General features: G+C 34.5%; 1 protein-coding gene across 1 annotated transcript in view; it reads right to left on the minus strand.

Moving 5' to 3' along the window:
• The window catches only part of LOC127870039 (calcium uniporter protein, mitochondrial-like), a 44007-nt gene that overhangs the window by 19760 nt on the left and 1495 nt on the right, over positions 1 to 22752 (minus strand). The window contains exon 2 of the mRNA XM_052412700.1: positions 2674 to 2746. Within this exon, the coding sequence (XP_052268660.1) occupies positions 2674 to 2746 (73 nt within the window). The remainder of the gene's footprint in view (positions 1 to 2673; positions 2747 to 22752) is intronic.

Raw genomic sequence — 22752 nt, forward strand, 5'->3', positions numbered from 1 at the left:
CGTGATTCCCCTTTTTAAGCGATTAAAGTTGAGGGTTACACTACATTACATGTAACATATATGTATACACATACATTATACATTGCAATAATAAAGCTTTTGTCGTTGTTGTATACAATGGGCGTATTAGCTTAAATACTCCTGTTCCGACATGAACTTGATGAAGTAATGTCGGAAGCTTTAACGGCTCCAAATTAATATAACAGTGCAGAATGATCATGCAATAATTATTGAACATAACATGTAAACATTATTTAACTAATTGCATTAGCAGAATGTTTATTAACACTTACAATCAATTATATTCCAGGCCCGAATACACTACCATTGTTCAAATTCCATATTGTTGCCATATACATGTAGCGTAGCACTGTGTAAATTGAAAGTTGCATAGTGTTTCGTCATTGGTCGGTTATAAATACCTTGTTTCTCTATACATGGTATTTGATTAAGACGAAACTAATAATTTGGTAATTTACGAGAAATATGATATAAGTCTTCCTTTTAAACTTTGATCTTACCGTGTGTGTTTATTGACATTATTAATTATGTTAATACTTATTTTTGCATTTCATTAAGAATTATAACGTGTAGCCCTTTTGTTAACAGTGTTTAGCAACATATTCGCGCCTTAAGGCACGGAAAATTGTTTAAGTAACACTTTCATTTAAAGTTTAAATGTAATCGGTAGATTATGTCTAATTATTTGGACTAGATTATGCTTTACTTATTTATTTTCTGTTTCAGGCTCCAATGCGGATAACTCGTGTTACTCGCGTTACTTTCCGAGCATTGTACATACATTTGCAATGCTTGATAAGCCGGAAATCGGAAATACATTACTGTTCTATTTTTAAGTACATGTTATTATGATATCGTGTTATACATTATGTTGTTATTACATCATTGCCTATATATTAAAGCCATTAAACATTGTGTTTGTTTTGCTTAAAAAAAAAACGAGTATATCAACGTAGCACTAAGCATTCGCAAAGTATGATGATGTATAATGTACATGCATTTCTCTGGGTTTTCACGTCCAAAACAAAAAACCCTCAACATTATTTATTGTGTGCTGTCCAGCGGGTGATAGTGTTTATTCAAGTGTCTAATTGGCACTCTTTGTACGTGTTCAAACTGTGAAAAGATGTGACAATCACAGAAACAACAAGATGGCGCTGCCAATTAAGTGCGATAATGGATCAAAGGGAATTGACAAAAATAACAGTTTGTATACATTTTTCGGCGTTTACTCAGATGGTCTCTCACAACAAAAAAACTGTACACGTCAAGGTATTATGTTTTACTTCGATCAGTAACGATACGGATACGGCGTGTTTGATTTGATATGCTTTAAAAAGAAATATCCAATTTTTGGCGATATAACTGTTTTAATACCAAAGAAACATTTAACCGAAATCAACAGAATTCAATGTTCTCTGCGCTACGCAGTTTGTAAAAAAAATCAATACTTGCACACTCTTTACCTTGACCTTGTACATTGCCGCATAATTTTCGCGCTCTTTTGTCGGGAAATATACATGATGGGTATATTGGAAGCATTTGTGAACGTCGTGCTAACATTAAAACATCGGAAGTGTGTTTCGGATTATAAATTATTATTCTCATTTGGGAATTTAACGGAACATTAATTCTTATGGTATAATTGTTTTGAATTGTATATTAATTTGTTACAACGCTTTAGGTGTCGAAAAAATGTTTTGATAATATTATGCATTAATAGCACAATTTCCAGGAGGAAAACGTTTTTTACATGAAGGCGTTTGACGCAATTAAACGTTTTTTATAAGATCGTATTGCATTCAATCTAAATTTAAATACGCTCGTCCAACGAAAGCTGTGTTCCACATTATGCACTATACTCTTTACACTTCTGAAAAATGGCGTAGTCATATAGTTGTGTTAATGAAATTCTCAAACATATTTACCAACATAAATGTTTAAGATTATTTTTCGGAAGTGATGTTGCAATTATGTTGGATTATTTGATAATTGTGAACATTAGAAAAGCGTTAGAAAAGCGTTATGTATACAGTTATCGATAGGATTCGGTTTATATGCATGAATTGGCGAATCATCGATGTCAACGATATCAACTGCTATCACGGCGAATTGCGGTGAATTGCAGCGAATCACCACAACATTGAGGGGATTTAGCGCGAAGATTATCATGCTCTCGCGCGACATCGGAGTGACGAGTCACGTGAAATCGCGGTGATTTTCCACCCAAAAAGCAAAATGCCCGCCTTGACTTAGCAAATTAGGCAAAAATCACGGGTCGCGTAGTGTACCAGAGTATGAAGATGCAGTTCATGACTTACCAGAGTATGAACATGCAGTTCATGACTTACCACAGTATGAAGATGCAGTTCATGACTTACCAGAGTACAAAGATGCAGTTTATGACTAACCCGAGTATGAACATGCAGTACATGACTTAACAAGGGTATGAACACGCAGTACATGACTTACCAGAGTATGGACATGCATTACATGACTTACCAGAGTATGAATATGCAGTACATGACTTACCAGAGTGTGAACATGCAATTCATGACTTACCAGAGTATGTACATGCAGTTCATGACTTACCAGAGTGTGAACATGCAGTTCATGACTTACCAGAGTGTGATCAGGCAGTTCATGACTTACCAGAGTGTAGAACAGCAGAAGATGAGAATGCCACACAGGGACAAAATGTCAACTGGTTTGGTAGTGAGGACAACTGAAATTAGAGAACATCTATAAAACACTCTGTAATAAACAAAAAATCTCTTTATAATGTTCCTACTTTTTCAGCCATAACATATGTAAAACTAGAACTGTCACTGTGTTGCCTGAAATATCTCCCCCATATGTCATAGGCAGATCAGTTTTTAGAACTTTTTTTTCAACTATGCCTTAACATCGCCTTGAATACCATAAAAAGTTGTGTATAAGGCGCACTTTTTTACCCCAAAATTTCATTTTAAAAACTGTATGCAGGTTATGCACAACTACAGCCATGCCAAGACATTTTTTCCCGGTCAGTTACCCAGTTGCGGTAATTCGCATCATTTCTGTTCCTTGGTGTTTTAACTGTAACTATGTTAATAATAGTGTTATATTTACGATCTGAATAAGATGGACAAACATTATAAAGTTAACATAAATATTGTCTATCTTTTTCAGGTCTGTACAGAGCACTGAAATCAAATAAATTTGAAGAAGAGAATGAAAAACAAGGAAGCCATGATATCGGCAATGTAAATAAAATGCGCGGTTGTGAATTAGTCATGCATGAATAACCACGTGAAAATACCAATCGATAATGTCAGTTTCTTAGTTATAACTAATCCATCCGTTATGTGTACTCCTCCACGATAAAATCGTAGACAGTTACTTCGGAGACATACGATGAAAACCTTGATGGTATCCTTGTGGAAAGAGTGCATTTCATGCTTAATTCATTTAAATCCAAACATTAATTTTTATGCATAATATGATTTAAAAAAAAAACACACAAAAACTAGTTTTATCGTTATCGTCTTTAAAATAATTAATAATTGAAGAAATAAAAGAACACGTAAGATCGGCAATGTAAATATAACGATTTTCAGTTAGCCTGTGGTACAGAATTTCGCCAAGCAAAGTTGCAGCTGCAGTATCTATGGAGCTACGGGCTATGTCTAAAAGAAGAGCTGCTTTTACTTACGGTATACTCCGCACTACACTGATAGACAAGTTGAGCAGGAAGGCGCCACTTGGATCTTATCCAGGTAAACCTTGCGTATTGACAAAGTCCAAGGAGTTAGTTCTGCTTGACAACATGAAAATGATGGCTTCTATTCGATAACCTTTGAAGCGCCATGACCTTACTATTGTCGAGATAAAGAAAGTCCTTGAAGCAGATGGTAGGTCTACCCCATTCAAAGACAATCTTCCTGGTAAACACTGGTACATGTACCAAGGCTTTATCAAAAGGCACCCAGATATTACTGAACCGAAGGCTATGGCATTGGGGCATGATACAATTTGTACAGTGCGCAGGTGAGCCAAACACTTGATTGAAAATGCACTATGATCCATCATTAAAATGGATAATAAAAACAAACAAACAACTTTTGTTATCATAGAGCATTTCATAAGATAACTGTACTCGCATTCTCCTGAGTATTTCCTAGTGGTTTTATGGGGGGAAATTTTCATGTAATGTAAAAACTTTAGCAAACAGGAGTTAAAGTTCCTATGAGTCTCAACTACATTGAATGAATAATGTGTCCACTTTTGCTGAAACAATGTGGATATGAATATACACTTAAGCACATTTTTCTCACTTTTTCTCTTAAATGTCAAGCTACATGTAGTAAAATTATGATCATATTACCCTTTAGGGATAGTTTCAGTAACTGCATGGGTATTAAGGTGTTAGGCTTAATGTGTTAGGAAAAATATCACAATTTAATGCTCGGGGAACAATGATGTAGAGTCAACACTAGAGGGAATTCAGTCCCAGATTGGATATAGTCTATCCTACTTTGGGATACAATCCACATCATCAGAGCTTTTCTCTTGATTTGGGGAATGGGCATGGCCTTCCATTGTGGGGAAAAAAAATCAACAAAACTGTTAAAGGGGAAAAATTTCCTAAAGTTAGCTTGAAATTTGGGAAAATCCTTTGAAGACATTTTCTAAGGGTATGGGGCCTTTCTCTCAATAGTCGAAGTTGCCTTTATAAGGCCCTTGCTAAAGAAGGAAAAAAGCCCTCTCATAATGGGCACACTGTACATGTCACCACACATATAAATAAGCTTAATTATTCTTGTACATAATTTCATTTCTGTAAAATTCAGAAACATGTCAAACACAAATCAGTGCTTTCCACAGGCAATTTAACGGTCCCTCGCCTGGGCTCTTGAAATTCAAAATCAGAGTACGCAGGGCGCTTGAAATTTTCTGATCAGTGTGTATTTTTCATTACTGCAACTAGGCATTCCTAAGAGCAAAGCGATATCGACTTCGCCGAAAATTGTGAGAGCCGATTTATGATCCTCTGTCAATTACGTCATGTATTTCTTTACCCACCTAAAGCCCAAGGGCGAATCGTCTTTGTAATGGAAAATGGATATTGGCCAACAAGAGCGCACACTTTGAATGAGCAACAACACTCGTAGGCAGTCATACAGGCATTAAGATCATGCAGACAACAAGTGACGTAAATTTCATAAGTGTGTGATTTTATGGCAGTTTATTGGCTTTGTTATCTAACACACTTATCAGTCCCAACAGTGTACACCTCCACGATGAAATCTCGGCCACTTACTTAGAAGACTGATGATGGCAACCGGGTGTAATCCTCGTGGATATTGTGCATTTCATGCATAATATGGTAAAAACATTTATTCGACTGATAATGCGCTTTAACAAATTGTTGTTTAATAAATTACGCACAACTGTAAATGTTTCTTTCGATTCTCAAATGAGCATTATTAAATTTGTAATCCGAAACACGCTTCCGAACTTAAATGCTTACGCGACATTAACCAATTTTAGCGTCAAATAAACATGCAGCTGCTTTATTCTTTGTCTCAATAAAAAAACGCGCACAAATAATGCAGTCATGTAGAACGTCTCATGAAAAGTGTGGGTGTATTTTGTGTTGTATAAAAACGGGAACATAACGTCAGGCGATTTACGCGTGTTCAGTGAAAAAAAAAACGCCCCCATTGGACGTTATTTCATCACATCTTTAAATAGTAACACATGCCAAAATGTATTTGATACTTAAGAAAAATGGCGAATGTTTGTGTTTTTTGAAATTCTTGAGCACTGTAATCGTAAAAATTTACCAGAATTTGCTTTAAAACTGGAATATACTGGATTCTCGGGTAATGAGTAGCGAGGGGAAAAGTTGTAAGTATGCAGTAAAAGATAGAAAGAATGGTTGATACAGATGTATTACGGAATCGATCGAGACGTGATTATGCGTATCTATGCGGGAAAGGGTAAAAACATTTTTTTTAATGTCGTTATCAATGACTTTATTGCTGTTTTTTCTTGAAGAGTCAAAATGCACCAAATAACGTTATTTCACTCTACAATTTAAAGAAAAAATGTATGGAGGGTGCAGCCCTTCCATACCCCCCCCCCCCCCCCCCCCCCCCCCCCCTCAACAGCCCCGGGGCTTCTGAAAATAATCCTGTGGAAAGCACTGCAAATCTCAACAAGCACACTGCAACTTATCCCTATTCATACAACTTTACACCATTCAAAAATCGGATGATACCTTTGAAGCAGCTTTCAAATGACCCGGATTATTTGATTGCGCAATAGTATAATGATGGCCAATCTCGGTCCAATTTGCAAGTTTTCTTGGCTTGAAATATTTTTTCTTCACTTTGGCATAAAAGAAAGTGGTGTGCTCTGTAGATGAGGGCGAGCTATACAAGGAAAAATCAGTAAGTACTTTAAGGTCAATATGTTTTTTAAATCATTTAAAACAAAAAATATAATTTAAGCTTCATTTTAGGAAAACAGGGCTTATTGCATATGCATAAATTGTCATCCCAGTACCAGAGACTCTCTTTAATTTTTTTTTATAAAATCAAAAATGTCTTCCTTGATTAGCTTTTGTGCATTGCACAGGCTAATCAGTATGTACAGGCTAATCTTATTAGACATGCATAAAGCCCCATTTTCCCTGAAAGCAGCTAATATGTACAGATTTCAATGATAAACACTAGACTGGCCAATTTCATCAAGTACAAGCTGTTAAACACTATAAGTCATATAAACCCTCTGCAGTGTACCAGTGGTGAACTATAAACAGGCAAATGTGGTGGTTATCTTTCCTAGCAGATGCTCATAGCATGTGTTGTCTGCTGCAACAGGCAGTGGTTGTCTTTCCATACCATAGCTAAGGCTTCTAAGCACATACTGATTTGCAAAATATGGTCTGTAACATTAGTGTGAGCTAACACACACTAACCATGCAACCAAAACAGGACAGGGTTAACTTGGGATTTATCAAATGTCCTCCCACACACTCCAACAATTTAAACCTGAAGGTGTAACACATTTAATGGATCAGATATCCCACGAGTAAACAATGCATACAATTTAAATGTAAACCTGACACTGCCACTAACTTATAATACCAGTGGCTAGTGATGTCAATGTAAAATGTGTTACAGGTTTAAACGAGAGCGCCGATGGCGCTGAAAGCATAGTTGCAAGATACAGGGAAGTTGCTGCTGAAGTAAATGTTTAGGTCAAAATATACTAAATAGTTTCCTTATATGTTTCGATGTAAAAGCGACAACTTTGAGCGAAAATAAATACAACATTTTGCACATAGAGACCCCCATAACCATACCTTTTCTTGACGGGCATTCTTAGCTGAATCGATTTAAGCAATAAAAAAGATATGTCATGTTCAAACCCAAAACAAAATTCGACTCAAATCAAAATCGACTGTTTTTGCGCCTTTTTCGGCCGTTTTCTAGTGGATTGTAACCTTTTGCAGTGCCATTTTTTACTTTAATCTCCAACTTTATCCTATTTCAGGGATTAAGTAGTGAACACCTATGCTTACCCTATCAATATCTCCAAACGATAAAACCAGAACAAAGTGTATAACATGCCTTCGAGGAAAATATGATGATTTGTTTAGAAAGTACAGCCCTTCATGACTCGATTATTTAGTATATTGTAGCCTTAACGATTGCTGACATCACGAGTCGCCCCCCTTGTTAACAAAATGCTCTATTTTTAGAAACGGGAATTCCAAATAGTGACGAATGTGAATGGTTACAAAATAACATAACTATGAAAATAAATACGTAGAATTACATTATTTCACGCATACCATTATGCAACCATCCGTTTTCTTTTCCGACTTGATACATATACAGCTTTCCATTTAATATTTTACAGACACAGCACTCGTCCAGAATTCGCGCGAATCCATTAAATCCGATGCCACATTTAAACCGTTAACTCTACTCGTAACGTAAATTTCTGGCTCAAAGTAAATCATTTTAACTTCAATTAACACATCTCTATTACTTTTAAACTCTACTTCATCAAATCCATAGAAAGGCACGTCAGAATCCATGTCATAAATCAGAAAACATTCATCGTACTCCGCCATTTTTTACACATTTTCAAAGAATAAAAGTGCTTTATGCCCCACTTCCTGCTGAGAATATGTTTTAATTTCTATTTATAATTAACCGATGAAATGTTACATATACTTTTACCAGGGCCTTATTAATTCAGTTATGTAAACATTTGACCTCTCACAGAACAGTAAACGAAGGAAATAGAAATTGGGATCCCATATAAATTAGGTGTGAGGTCACTATCAACAAGAACAGAATTGTTTTACGAACGAAATTTGTTTTAGGTTATAAGAAGATTTTTTGACATAAAACAGTCTTAGAAAAATTCACTTAAAACGGTGTCAGCAATATTCTTGGAAGAAAACGTTAGAAAAACGTTTCCCCCAAAAAAATTGTAAGAATTACCATATGCTAAATTAAATAGATATTTCGTCTGATTTTTGATCAGGTAAGGCTTCATAATGGACAACCTATGTATGTGGATTTTCAAAATGTGGTATATACCATAAGCATAGGTGCAAGCACCTATGCTAAAAACAACAACACAAAACACCTTATAGTCATAAATACTCAGCAAGTAAAGTGTCATTTTGATATTGTCACATATTTTCAGGACCTGTTGAAATTGTCAACAATGTTGAAACAAGTTGATGAGTTAATTTAACAGTGTTGTAAAATTCATACCTCTAATAATTACGCTACATTTTAATCACAAGAAAGTGACAACAATGTTTAAACATCAACTTGTGCGATTTTGAATGTTTTTGTTTAACTTAAGGGATTATGTTTAGGTTTAACTTGTGGTTAAGTATGAAAGTGCAGGTTTTTTTAAATCAACTTTTTTCATTCTATTGCCTGTCATTTTATGTTACATGTTATTTTCAAATGAGAACTTAATAAATGGAGAAAATATAAATTGATAATAAAATAAAATGTGTTTTACCTTTTATTTCTGACAGATGATACTCTCAAGCACAGCTTCAGTTAAAAGTGTTTAGTTTAATGAACTCATTTTTTAGTGTTAATAGAAACAGGATTTTGCAGAAAATCAATCACCAGTTTGTGTTAATCAGTGATTTCAATTGAATCAGAATCCTGCATTTTGATGCAAGAAAGTTGCAATTTTATCATTTTTGACTCTCGCAAAAAATTAGCCTTGCATCATTTTGACACATTTGTTATCACAATCCAACTTGAAAAAAAGTACCAGAAATGATATTTAATGGAAATAAAAATGCTCTTGTGAAAATGTTTTATTCATTAGTATAATACATAAGCTATTAAAAAACCTTAAACATGCATTAAAGCGGTTATATACGATTTTGTCAAATATTTATGAATTTATATAAACTGTGTAAAAAACTTATTATATATATATATATATATTTCAATATAAATTAAAATAAAAGTTAAGAAGAACATGTGTCGAAAAATGCGAAATAAGCAAGATATTTAATTCTGAAATTGAAAACGGCTGTACAGCCGAATTCGCCAGCATGTATACGAGACATGTAGGATGTGCATCTAAACTTAGTTTAACGGTTTATTTGAATTCCTGCAATGATATCTATTCATGCGACACACGAACACTATCTCCGATCCTAATACAAAGACGAATGCTTTGGTTATTGTAAGAAAATATGTACGTCATTATCGGCTCCGGGCGCTAATTTGTCTTTGCTGCATTTAATGAAATTCGGCTGTAATGTTTAATTTTTCTTGCCTATTTTGTGTTATTGTAACATATTTTATCAATATATTACAATTAAACACATATAAAAATCGTATATAACCGCTTTAAGGAACATTTCAAGTTAATTTAGTATTTTAACCATGATCATCTTTATTTTGACCCCTCATAGTTGTGAGACCTTGGGTCATTTTGACTCCTGGTTTTCAAAATCTACCAAAATCCCTGTTAATATGCAACTTATTATTGGTAGATGTTTTATAAAGTTTTCAACATAATTAATAAATTTCCCAATTTGGACGAAAAAGCAGCTAATTTTCCCAATTTGACCGGTACCCTTTCTAAAGTGGTGAGGAAAAATGCTGCTTTGAAAAAGCTTGTAAATCAAAGCAATTAATATCATAGGTGAAAACCATAGAGTCCAAACTACAATGCATAATTCCAGAGAGAAACTTTTAGTTTGCAATATAACTTACCTCTTGCCTCTCAAAGTCAGTTATGAAATTATTACACAATTATTTGGAGTTCTGATGCTAATGACTTTAATGAAGAGGGTGTTAAGTGAAGCTGAGTTTTTCAATAGCTTACTAAATTAGCATCACAAGTTGTTTCTTTTTGCAGTGTTTTACTGCTCTTCATTTGTCATCACTTTTCATCTATATGAAAATATCATCAGCCATGCATGATGTTAGAATGTTTTACATAGTATTCAGTGTTCTGCAGTGGATGCGCCCTTCCGTCATTGGTGCAAAAATAAAATAATTGTCCCCACCCGTTTTCTGTATATGGGTCCGCGGGCACACAGGAATTAGGAATAAAAACTAATATATTCAATTTGTCTGTAAAGTAATGGAGTGTCAATGTGTAACTAGAACAAATTATTTTATTGGATGTGACTTCATTGTGTAGCCAATGGTTAATTTACTTTAATAACACTTTATTGCAATGGTAAGTTGAGATTTTAAGAACCAATCAGCTGATATCAAGGAAATTTTCACAACTATCAAAATGGCGCAAAGTGAACGGCCAAAGAAAACAAAATCCATTTTAGTTTTTTTCCTCCAACAAGTAAAATTAGAAAATATGACGATAATAATAACAACACCCCAACAGAGTCTTCCCAAGTCCTAACATAGTTTAGCAATGACAAAAAAGTCGGCCCCTAAATGTACATCCCAAGCAAATTGTCTTTGAAAATTGTCTTGGTCACTGTTTAACAACAACAAAATGACATGCAGTTTGTGCATAAAGCACGAAAAAAGAAAAACGCATTTACTATCAGTAATTCTAATTAAACAAGTACTTTGACACGCAAATCTGAGTCCAATGACCATAAATCTGTTCAAAGTTTTGTAAATATGTTGACAATTGTTTGACAGTTAAAGTTTTAACAAGGGACAAAATTGTCACAAAACCAGGTTTTCATTGTGAAAAAAAATCTGATAAAGGGAGAAAACTCAAACTGAACTTTTGAAATGAACAAACAAAATTAACCCCCTTTGTAAGTTTGTTTAAAAAAAAAATCTATTTTTAGTCGTGGCGACCTTGACATTGGAGATATTGACGTGATTCTTTCGTGCGACATACCGTCCCATGATGGTGAACAAATGTGCCAAATAATTTTAAAATCTCACAATGAATGACATAGTTATGGCCAGGACAAGCTCATTTATGGCCATTTTTGACCTTTGAACTCAAAGTGTGACCTTGACCTTGGAGATATCGACGTAATTATTTCGCGCGGCACACCGTCCAATGATGGTGAACAAATGTGCCAAATGATTTTAATATCTGACAATGAACGACATAGTTATGGCCCGGACAAGCTTGTTCCGCCCGCCCGCCAGCCAGCCAGCCAGCATTCGCCAATCTATTAACCAGTTTTTTCCTTCGGAAAACCTGGTTAAAAACGTTCAAGTTTGAATTAGAATGTTACATCCTGTGGACTGGCTGTAATAAGAAATCAAGCAAATTTAAGTAATGAGTGCAAGTAAAAGGTAATTAGTTTCTGAAAATTTAATTCTGCTGCAAATATATTTCTGTGTCCCCAGATTTTTCCTTTTCGTCCCCACTTTTTTAACCCTAAAGGGTCCCTGTCCCCAACAGTAAAGATTCACAGCAGAACACCGAGTATTGACATACTGTCTGTTCAATTTGCGTCGTCGCCACTGACCCAAGAGGTCTGAAAGAATGAAGTATTATTGTGCAGTATTCTCTGTAGCAAGCATTTTTTATGCAGCCCTACCAATGCATGATACATAACACTCATACTGACTGATGCTCACTGGATTGCCTATGATGCCTGTGAATGTGTCTTGGACTCTCAGACCAGCTTGTGACTCCCAAAAGCTTTCATGATTTAGACAATGAACAGTGACATGTATACACTGTAACGCCCTGCATGAATGGCTTATTACCTAATTACTATTGTATGGATAGCACAGCAAGCATAAATTGTTACCAGACTGGCCACTGTGTGATGTTACATGTTTGGGGCACTAGTGTGTACATTTACCTGGTTATAAAGTAAACAGAATTAAGCACTATTCATTTGTGTACATGTACTTCTCACATATCTTTCCTGCAAGCATTCTGGCTTTTATTTTCCAGTAGCTATATCAATATGACTTAAAACTAGTACAGTGTATAATTATAGTTTTAAATATATAACATGGAAATATGGGCCTATGAGGAACCTATAAACTTCTTATTTAGCATAAGATCTCTTAGGAGTATAGGACACTAATGAGTTTACCAAGGTTCTGTACTATTTGCATAACATTTAAGTCTTTGTCTGGGAAAACCATGCTTATTGCGTGTCTTTCACAAAAAACATGCCTCAAGGAAAACACTTTTCACTTAGACTGGATTTTCTTTTAGATGAGTCTTCATTAAACAAAAATAATGTCAAAGCAGAAAGAATCATCAAAGATTATATTGTACTGACTGATAACATGGGACAATACTTAAAGCACATATATAAAGCCTGGTTATCCCTGAGCAATACCCATTTTTATATGTGATACATTAGCATCACATGCACACATACCCCTACATGCAGATGTAAGTATGTTAATGATACCCACAATATCATCACCCTGGGGATATGTTCTTAGTTATATATTATTGCTGGAACGCAATGAGTCGAATGACAGGTCATCAGTCACAGCAGGAACATCTTGGTGGTTAACAGAACACCATACCACTGCAAAATGCCAATAAAACATTCAAGAGGAAACCCCACATCAGTTCATCATGAATGTACTTTTGTTTTTTAAGTTCATATACAAATCACAACAGTCTGAGTATAACAAGACTTAAAGATAGGATTTTTACAGTCTAAACATGTCAAGAGCTGCTTTGAATGTATTGATATCTACAAAATTATACGTATTGTGTATGCGAAACATTTCTGTAGAAGATGCAACAGTTTCAAACTTATGATTCAATATAGGAGTGATAAAGATACTTTAATTACTCCAATGGGAATAGTCTAGATGTCCGGTATTTCAATGGTCCTTAAATTAAGTTAACAACAAATTGTGTGCTAGCTTTCAAAAAGCACATCAAACAGATCCAAGTACCAGAGAAGTGATGTTTACAGTAATGGTTATAACTAAAGCTTTAGCTTAGGAAAAAAACACTTATTTATTATACCATTAGAAATAAGTTACAACGTTCAAATAAACTTGTCACCTATCTTATGATCTAAACCTTCATGCTTGTTAGCTTATGCTAAGAGAGACTAAAGAACTAAGAAGGTGGAGCATGTAAACCTTTTTTTCCAAACAAAATTCATCAATCAGCACATTAGCAACCTATTTTTCTCTTATTACTTATTTTACTTGTTACTGTGACCTTAGCTCAGTCGCAAACACAATCATCTGCGGGCTATGTATTCTGAAGTGGAAAAACAGACAAAGGGCAAGATTTCAGTCAAACCTTGTCACAACCAAAATTCCTTTCTGCACAATCATCTACGTATTATGGTCAATAAACTGTAACATTTTCAGTGAGATTCTTACAGTAGTTAAATACAATGAGGAGTAAAATAACAAGCTTATGGACATGTGTACATTCACACGCGAGTCATGCATGGAAAAGTATAATTCTTAATGCCTCCCACTCCTTGGGGACTTTTGTTTAACATCATAAGAAAAGGTCATATTACCACTATTTCTGGAAACACATTGAATTGTGAAGCAGAGGTTGTTTAAGCAATAGTATGCCTTTTTCACTTAGGATTTCAATATTTGCATGCATCATACAATTTTTTCTAAAGATAGCAATTTTTTTCCTTCTTTATAAAGTACCAGAAAACGGCACCAACAAGGAAACTGGAGCGCCACATAACGGGTGTCAACGCTCGCCTGTGATCCCAGTTTTAAATAAATGAAAGCTTGTCATATATTTTTTTTAAGAGGTCACAGTGACAATGACCTTTGACCTAGCAGGCTTTTTCCGCTCCATTTTGGGAATACGCCACACTGGAATTTAGGGAATTTCGCGTCGTGAAAACCCCCATTTTGGGAAAAAAATTGGCTCAATTGGGAAAAATTATCGCATGTAAATAGTGTTTCTTATATTTCAAAGAAGCCGTTAACTGGTAAATAACAACTATTTTGATAACTTATTATTAAAATTTTACAAAGTATTATGAACATGTGAGATAAGGGCAGGTTTTTTAATCTGAATTTGGGGAAAAGGCCTGGCCTTTTTTGAGGTGAAAAAAATTCGTGCGAAGCGGCGGATTTTGAGGAAAATAAGGAAAGTCTTAATTAATCATTAACATATTTTACAGTTTTTAAAACAAATTCAAGGCAACAGATAATTTAATTATGCAACACTTCCTATTTTCTACACCGGATCAGGTTAACTTATATATTTAAATGTAAAAAAAATAAAAAATAATTTTTTTTTTTTTTTTTTTGGAATTGGGATTTTTTTTTTCAATTGGGAAAAAAACAACCAGATTTGCATTGGGAATGGGGCCGAATTTCGGACCCGTGGCATAGGGCGGAAAAAGCCTGCCTAGTGACCCAAAATGGGTGTGGCATGTAGAACTCATTAAGATGCATCTACATATGAAGTTTCAAAAGTTGCAGGTGGAAGCACTTTGACTTTAGAGCCAATGTTCAAAAGGTTAACAAAATGTAAAGGTTTTAGCACGACGCGGACGGCTGACAAACTGACACAACGAGCTATGACAATACCTCTGGTTTTCACCAAAAACAGCCACGCTAAAAACTACATATTTCCCAAATGCTGCAAAAAAAAATCCCAATTAAAGGTTTAAAAAAAACATATTTTTTTTTAATTTTTAATAATAAAATGCAACATTAAGTTAATTTCCCTAAAGACCTCTATAGCTTAATAACCTAAGTAAATACAATATTGACAACTTGCCAATATTTAGTTATCAATTTAAAAGTCTGTGGGAGCAAAAAATTAAATACACTATTACCCAATATGAAAACTTCAGGACCCGAATTTTCCCAATAACAGGATTTTCGCGCACTGTTTTCCCAATGGGGCTGGTACTGGTACTTATCTCAAATGGGAAACAAATCGCTGAAAGCTTAATTTTGGATGACAGCCTATTGTTCTAAAGCCATTAGCAAAATTACTGCAGAACAAAAGGGGACATATTTATCTTGTATTCAATATTTTATGGCTGGATGAAATTTAAAACTTGCCATTCACAAATCAGTTTAAGATAATTGAATGCAATTTGTTTTTAAAACTTGGACAGAGTTAATGTACATGTAAAACCAGGAGGAATTTTTAGCCCAGATCAGGACTTAAACCTATGACTGTTAAACATTAGAATGATTCTTTACCACCTGAATAGACAATTTTATATTGCTTATGTAGAAGGGTTAGGTATAAGGAGAACTTATACTGCCTTGCTTTATGAGCTAGCTTTTATAGCTACGCAGTAGTGTCTGCCTGATTTGGAACTGGGAGGTCCCGGGTTCAATCCCTTTTGCATCGGGGATTTTTCTGGCTAGGTCACATTGGCGTCCAACGTAAATACCCACCATGTGTGTCAGTCGTCCCTCAGATGTCGCGGTGGTAGGAAATTCGTGGAAGAATAGTGCAAATGGAAGAGGCGGGGTGTACATGTAGTAGGGTTATACTGACTTACTATATGAGCTAGCTTTTATAGCGATGCAGTTGAGTTTCTGTCTGATTTGGAACCGGAGGTCCCAGGTTCAATTCACACTGTGGTCGGGGATTTTGCTGGCTGGGTAACACTTGCCTCTCCAGTTTCATGTCAAATGTTTCCAAAATTTTTGCAGTAACAATCTCAGACAGCAAACAGTTCCAGGTATTTATCGTATGTTGAGAAAAGGACTTCAGTCAAATGGGTTTCTTTGCTCTGTATCTCTCTTATTTCAAAATGCGGGCTCTTAGTTTATTTTAAATGTTATTAAATTTAATTTATTATGATCAATGAACCATGTTGCCAACTTGAAAAATTGCATCCTTGGCAATCTGTTGGGAAAGTTTTTGTCGATCAATAAGATTTTTGTTATAAAACAAACTAACTCAAGCGATGTGTTTGTGAAACACTATGTCCCCATATGTATGACCTTTGACCTTGAAGGATGACCTTGACCTTTCACCACTCAAAATGTGCAGCTCCATGAGATACACATGCATGCCAAAGATCAAGTTTCTTGCTTCAATATTGCAAAAGTGTACATTAAATGAGCGATTTTGACCCATATATTTGACCTTTGACCTTGAAGGATGACCTTGACCTTTCACCACTCAAAATGTGCAGCTCCAATATTGCAAAAGTTATGGCAAATGTTAAAGTTTGACCAAACCAACAGACCAACGTAGAGACCAACAGACAGGGCAAAAACAATATTTCCCCCACTATAGTGGTGGGGGACATAAAAATAAAATAAATAAAACAAAGAGCACCGCATAATGGGTGCCACGCTCGGCTGCGGGTGCAGTTTTGAATAAATGAAAGCTTGTCAGAATTTTTTTTTTTTAGAGGTCACAGTGACCTTGACCTTTGTCCCAAAAATCGGTGTGGCATGTAAGACTAATCAAGATGCAGCTACATGTGAAGTTACAAAGTTGTAGGTTGAAGCACTTTGATTTTAGAGCCAATGTTCAAAACCTTAACAAACTTTTAAGGTTTTAGCCCGAAGCGGACGGCGCACGACGAGCTGGCTATGAAATACCTCGGGTTTTCTCCGAAAAAAATGGACCAACCCTTCCTAGAATTTTTTTCAATGTTACCAGTCAGAACCACAACATTATTTTAAGCCTTACCTGTATTGCTTTTAAATAACCGACAAATAAACAAACAAATTCTCATTGTTTACACCTTTTCAAACGCAATATTTAACAAACCGACAATCTGTTCAATTAAAAGCTGGCACAAGTAAACGATTAAAACAATAACATCAATTGGTAACTGTTTGTAAAACGATAATGGTTTTAAATTTATTTCATTTAATCATTCTAGTTGCAATAATTCAACTCTCAGCTTTATAACCCAATGGGTTGCTGAGAGTTGCAATGTGCTCTCTCTTGTCCATGGGTGCAAAATGTAATCAACAATGCAAGGGTTAAGGAACACTGAAACTGCAAGAAATTATTAAAGTTTACCTGTCTAAACCACAAACTCATCCAAATGGTACCATAAAAGCAAGAAAAAATTGCTTTTTATTGACTGAGTTTTTCTTTCGTATGCTGTATCCGACATATTGGAAAATTGACCCAATATTGGTTAGGTCTCAATACACCAATATTTTGCATGTCGGGTTATGTGATGAAGCCTATTAAACTTGATAACGATGTGGTATTCGATACAGAATACACTGTTTCAAATTTAAACATAAAAATGTCAGCTAGAAAAGTGTGTTGAAACAACGTCGTGTTTTTATAGGGTGCATGCAAAGGATAACATCCGTAAGTTGCCAATCAGGTAAATTTAACATGTTTATGAAGTTTATTCATTATTTTCCTCAATTTGACTCTGTTTATACCTCAGTCACAAAAAGACACCGATCACTGTCCGATCAGCGGCCAACGTATTTTTCCGCTCATCAGGCTGGCGCCCCGCCGATGATCGCACGGAAACTGGGTCAATTTGTAGCATCGGGCGGCGTCCGGATTAATTTTAAGTCTCACCTAAAACTTTACCCGACGTCAGGCCCGGGAAGGAATCAAATTGAAATCGAAACAAGATCTGACGATCAACGCACCGGTATCGCCCGGCGATCGCCTGCCATCGGATTCATTGAACGTGTATCGGCAAAAGTAAAGGTATATCCCAGAGGTATATACATCGGCCGGCGACCGTCTGATTGCAGGAGTGCCTCTGCACAATGCCGGACGGACGCCGGACGATGCTCGTTATGATACACATACAATGCATCCGATGTCGGAAGCACGCCCTTGCGATAACCGTTCGTTGATCGTCCGATCTTTTTTCGATCTTAACTCGATTCCTTCCCGGGCTTGATGTTGGGCAAAACAAACTGTGATATAAAAAAATAGTCCAGACGCCGCCCGATGCTACAAAATGACCCGATGTGCGTGGGATAATCGGCCGGCGCCAGCCCTATGAGCGGAAAAAAAAACGTCGGCCACTGATCGGACGGTGATCGGTGTCTACTTGTGACTGAGGTTTCATACTTTGTCTTTGATTTCTGAAATCAAAAGTAGGTCCTTCACTCAATGTACTATATTTCGGATATGTTAAATTCGGACATATATAAAGATAGTGACATTTATGTGTTGATTTGTTGTATATAGTTTGTACAAATATGGTTATTTCAGACAACAAGAATGGATGGTGGCAATTATCCTGGGCCTTTCTGTCAAGAAATAGATTTGAAAAAATATTCATTTAATTGAACCTGGAAATCAACCACCACAACTAACAGAAAACCTTTTCACAAAAGGTGTTGTTTTAGAATTTGTGAAATTTGATAATCAACAGAAGTTGATGTATATCATTAATGTAGTAAGGTTCCTTAAATGATTGTCCTTATTGATTAAGAGTGAATTACCTGTGGTTTTCACACCGCGATAAAGTGGCGACTACTTTTTTTGGGCCAGTGAAACCCCTTAAAAGCGTTTTATCATGCTATTTGTATTTGTCTGCGGTATTGATTTTTACTGGACAATAAACTATAAGTTTCTTTTAAACCTCAATAGCTTATTGGTTGTTTGTTGAGATAAAGTACTTTTAATGCAACATATGGATTCCTTGTGAAAAAAAAAAACATCAAAAAATCACCAAAAAGTTTATTAAACACAAGTGAAAAAATTGCATAACTTTTGAACTAGTTAAGATAATTTTTTCATTCAAACTAATTAAAAAAAGCACATCAAGACCTACATGTACAGTCTGATTATGATCATTTTGCACATCAACATGTTTAAAAAATATCACTGTGTTTGCTTAGTAAAAAGAACTTCATACCATAACATTTTTAAAATGAGTGCACATTTGGTCACCCATCTTTTTTTTTTTTTCGTCCTCCTACCCGACACTTTTAGAAAAAAAATCCGAAAATCATTTTAATTTTTTTTTTTGGCCTAATAAGCTTTATTTCCATGCAATGGTGGATACAAGCAGGTATGTGTATAAGAGGTATCCGCAACTAGATTTTAAGCCAAACATGCTGTTGCGCAATGCTCGCGCATGCGCACTCTTCTGTAGCTGAAAACAAAAAAGTGCATCAGACGTCTTTCGTTATGTACAAAAATATTTAAATCACCGTTATTAAACGGGCATCAAGACCAAATAGACATAGTATAATCACAGGTATGTTTTCAAAATCAGTTACGCATGTTTTTTTATGTTAGATTATGCTGATTAAGTCATTAATTCGGGTTGAAAATATTTGCCTTCGGTAGAGGATAGATTTCAAATGGCGGAAATGTATGTTAAAAAAGCCGACATGTACCAATTTATAAGAATCATCACGTTTATATTAGATTATACTGATTGTTAAAATTTATATATACCGATGGATAATGTAGCGTATGTTGTCTTGGAAATATTTGAAAGGCAGATACGATATTAATTATGTTGGCTTTCTTGATTGGAATTTGAGGGAAAATGGCTGAATTGTAGGGGTAACAATAAGTTTATGGTATATTTTGGACGAAGCATCAAATGTATTTAAACATCTTTAAAATATAAATGGAAGCTGCAAATTTACTTAACTGATGTTACTGAATGGTTTGCCAAAAAAATGTGAGTTTCTACCGAGTAATTTTAATGCTATTTAAGTTGGAATGAGGGATTTTTTTTATCCAAATGCACATTTTACAATTTATAACAAAATTATGATTTACATATATGAAAAATCCGTTTCATGATTTACTACAAGTTTATTCTTTTCAAGTTGCATTTATGGATATTTTGTAAACCTTTTCACAAGATAGAAGCTGATTATGTTACCTTACATTTCAGGTTGATGTTCACTTAACAATGCAGTGTTTACTTAACTGGAAGAATATTCAAAATGCTTTGTGCGAAGATGACCACGCATCCAAGAAATTGAAGCATAAGACCTGTCACATTCATCACATTGATACAATGACTTCTTACGTGTCTTTGTATCATTTATCTCTGTATTCCAACTAGACTTGATAGATTTAGATTTTAGTTCCTGTTCTACTTCAAAGTCACTATCACTAAAACAGTATTCACTTTCTGTAAAATCACCTAATACCTTTTTAAGCTTCTCAATATCTGAGAAATTAACAAAATCATCTTTACTTTATACTGAACAACACTCAGATTGTACATAAAAACTAATGAACATTATAATTAAGGTTACATTAACAAGATAATTGTTATTGTTTGATTTTTTAGTGCAATACCGAAAAATGAAATAGGCGTGAAAACAACCAATGTAGAAACAATTTAAAGTACGCATGCTAATTATCATGATTAAAGCAATTTCTAAATTTGTTGCAAAGATCTATTGTGATTGTACTTGTTTGTCAAATAAAGCGGCCTATCAAAGGTCAATATGTGAGAAGTTGTTCATGTGTGTTGGATGTGTGACAAATTTATTTTGAGAATATTCCTGTACTGATTGAATAATGTAGGTTAAAGACTTGTTATTATAACAGTAGACACACGTGTATTTTTTATACGCTTTAATATAATTAATCTTTTAAACAATTTAATTGATATTTGTATTACATAATTCATTTATATAAATAAACGTCTCTTTGTGAATAGTTTCTAGCAACTGATGGGAAATCACAGATGCAATATCTGACACAATTTAGAACACAACAAATCGGTATCCCGATGTCCGTGTTATTTTTCATCTGTTTTCTAGTTAAATTTCTTAATGCAAACAATCAATTTTAAAGCTTTTGTACGATGGTTACTTCTTAAATATTGAAATAAAAATGGTAAATATTTGATGATCTTAAATTGAAGCTTGCGTCTCGCAGCCGCTTAAATCGACCGCGGCTGCTAGTACTGTTGGTTTTAACTCGGCGCAATAAATTGAATAGTTCAAATAAACAATTGAAAATAACACAAAAAAAGCCAATGTATAAGCTTTCTAATGAAAGTTATTTGTTAAATTTCTGACTAAAAATGACAGAGCAATAATATATTTTTACAGTGAAGGTGATTTTTTACCCGAAACTCAGCCGCAGTTGGAAGACAAATCGTAATTACTATGTGTTTAACTCGTCATGTCTTTTTTAATATGTTATGCATTGACATATAAATTAGATGTTTAGAAAGAGCAACATTTCAGCTTTCTAAAATGGGTAACATTTTAAATATTGAATAACAAATGACCTGACCATCTAAATTTAAATTACCAAGGTAAACTATCATCTCGGTTAACAACGTGAAGCTATTACGCGTTATCGATAAAATAAATAATTATCGGCTTATCTGACTGGGTTATCAGCCACGACAGCATATTTTCGCCGTTATTGGATTTATGCATGGAGTTGCGGATACCGTTAATTATTATTGAAGCCACACACCTTGAAATAAAATACATGACATAGAAAATTTAAGTATAAATAAGAAACATATTTTAACTATGCCAATTAGAATATATCTTGTGGTAACAAGGTAGAAATACGTCTCTTTTGCGATTTAAAACTTAAAAATAATCACGTTTGTTGAAAATGGATGTATACGTCTAGAAATCCTACTTTATAATTCAAAATTGAGAATAAAAGTGTTTTCGTTATAATATTTACTAAGGTTCAACTTATAATAGAGCTGATGAACTAAAGGTTGAGATATATAAAAAAAAATTTAAAAAAATTGGAAACCTTCAAATGGGAATTTATACTTCCTATTTGGGAAAATAAATACTTTTTTTCCATTGGGAGTGGGGCCGAATACTAGCAGATTTTCAACGAATAACAGAATTGATTATAATTTACTTACATTGACATTGACTAATTATTTAGTATTCAGTAGACAACATGTATTTTGCATCATAACATCATAGTACTAATTTCAAAACTTGGCATGTGTTTTTTAGCAGAAAATCACATTTTTTTTTATTTTTATAGGCTGAAAATTTCACTTATGTTTAATGATTTGAATTGTTTGTTTTCATTTTGGTACTTATTATGTTATTCCCTTCAAAATTATATTCAACATCAATAAATTATTATCATAGTACTAATTTCAAAACTCTACACGTGTTTTTTAGCGGAAAAAAAAAACTTTTTGTCTAAAAAATTCAAAGGGGGATAACTCCACTTAGGTTCAACGGATTTTCTTTTTTTTTCAGTCGTGTACTTGTCATGTCATTCCCTTCAAAATAATATGTTAAATCAATAAGTTATCACCATAGGGCTAATTTAAAAACTTGACATGTTTTTTTTGCAGAAAAATCACATTTTTTGAAATTTTCAAAGGGGAATAACTCCACTTACGTTCAACCGATTTCC

Source organism: Dreissena polymorpha, chromosome 2 (genome assembly GCF_020536995.1).
Source record: "Dreissena polymorpha isolate Duluth1 chromosome 2, UMN_Dpol_1.0, whole genome shotgun sequence".
NCBI lineage: Eukaryota > Metazoa > Mollusca > Bivalvia > Myida > Dreissenidae > Dreissena > Dreissena polymorpha.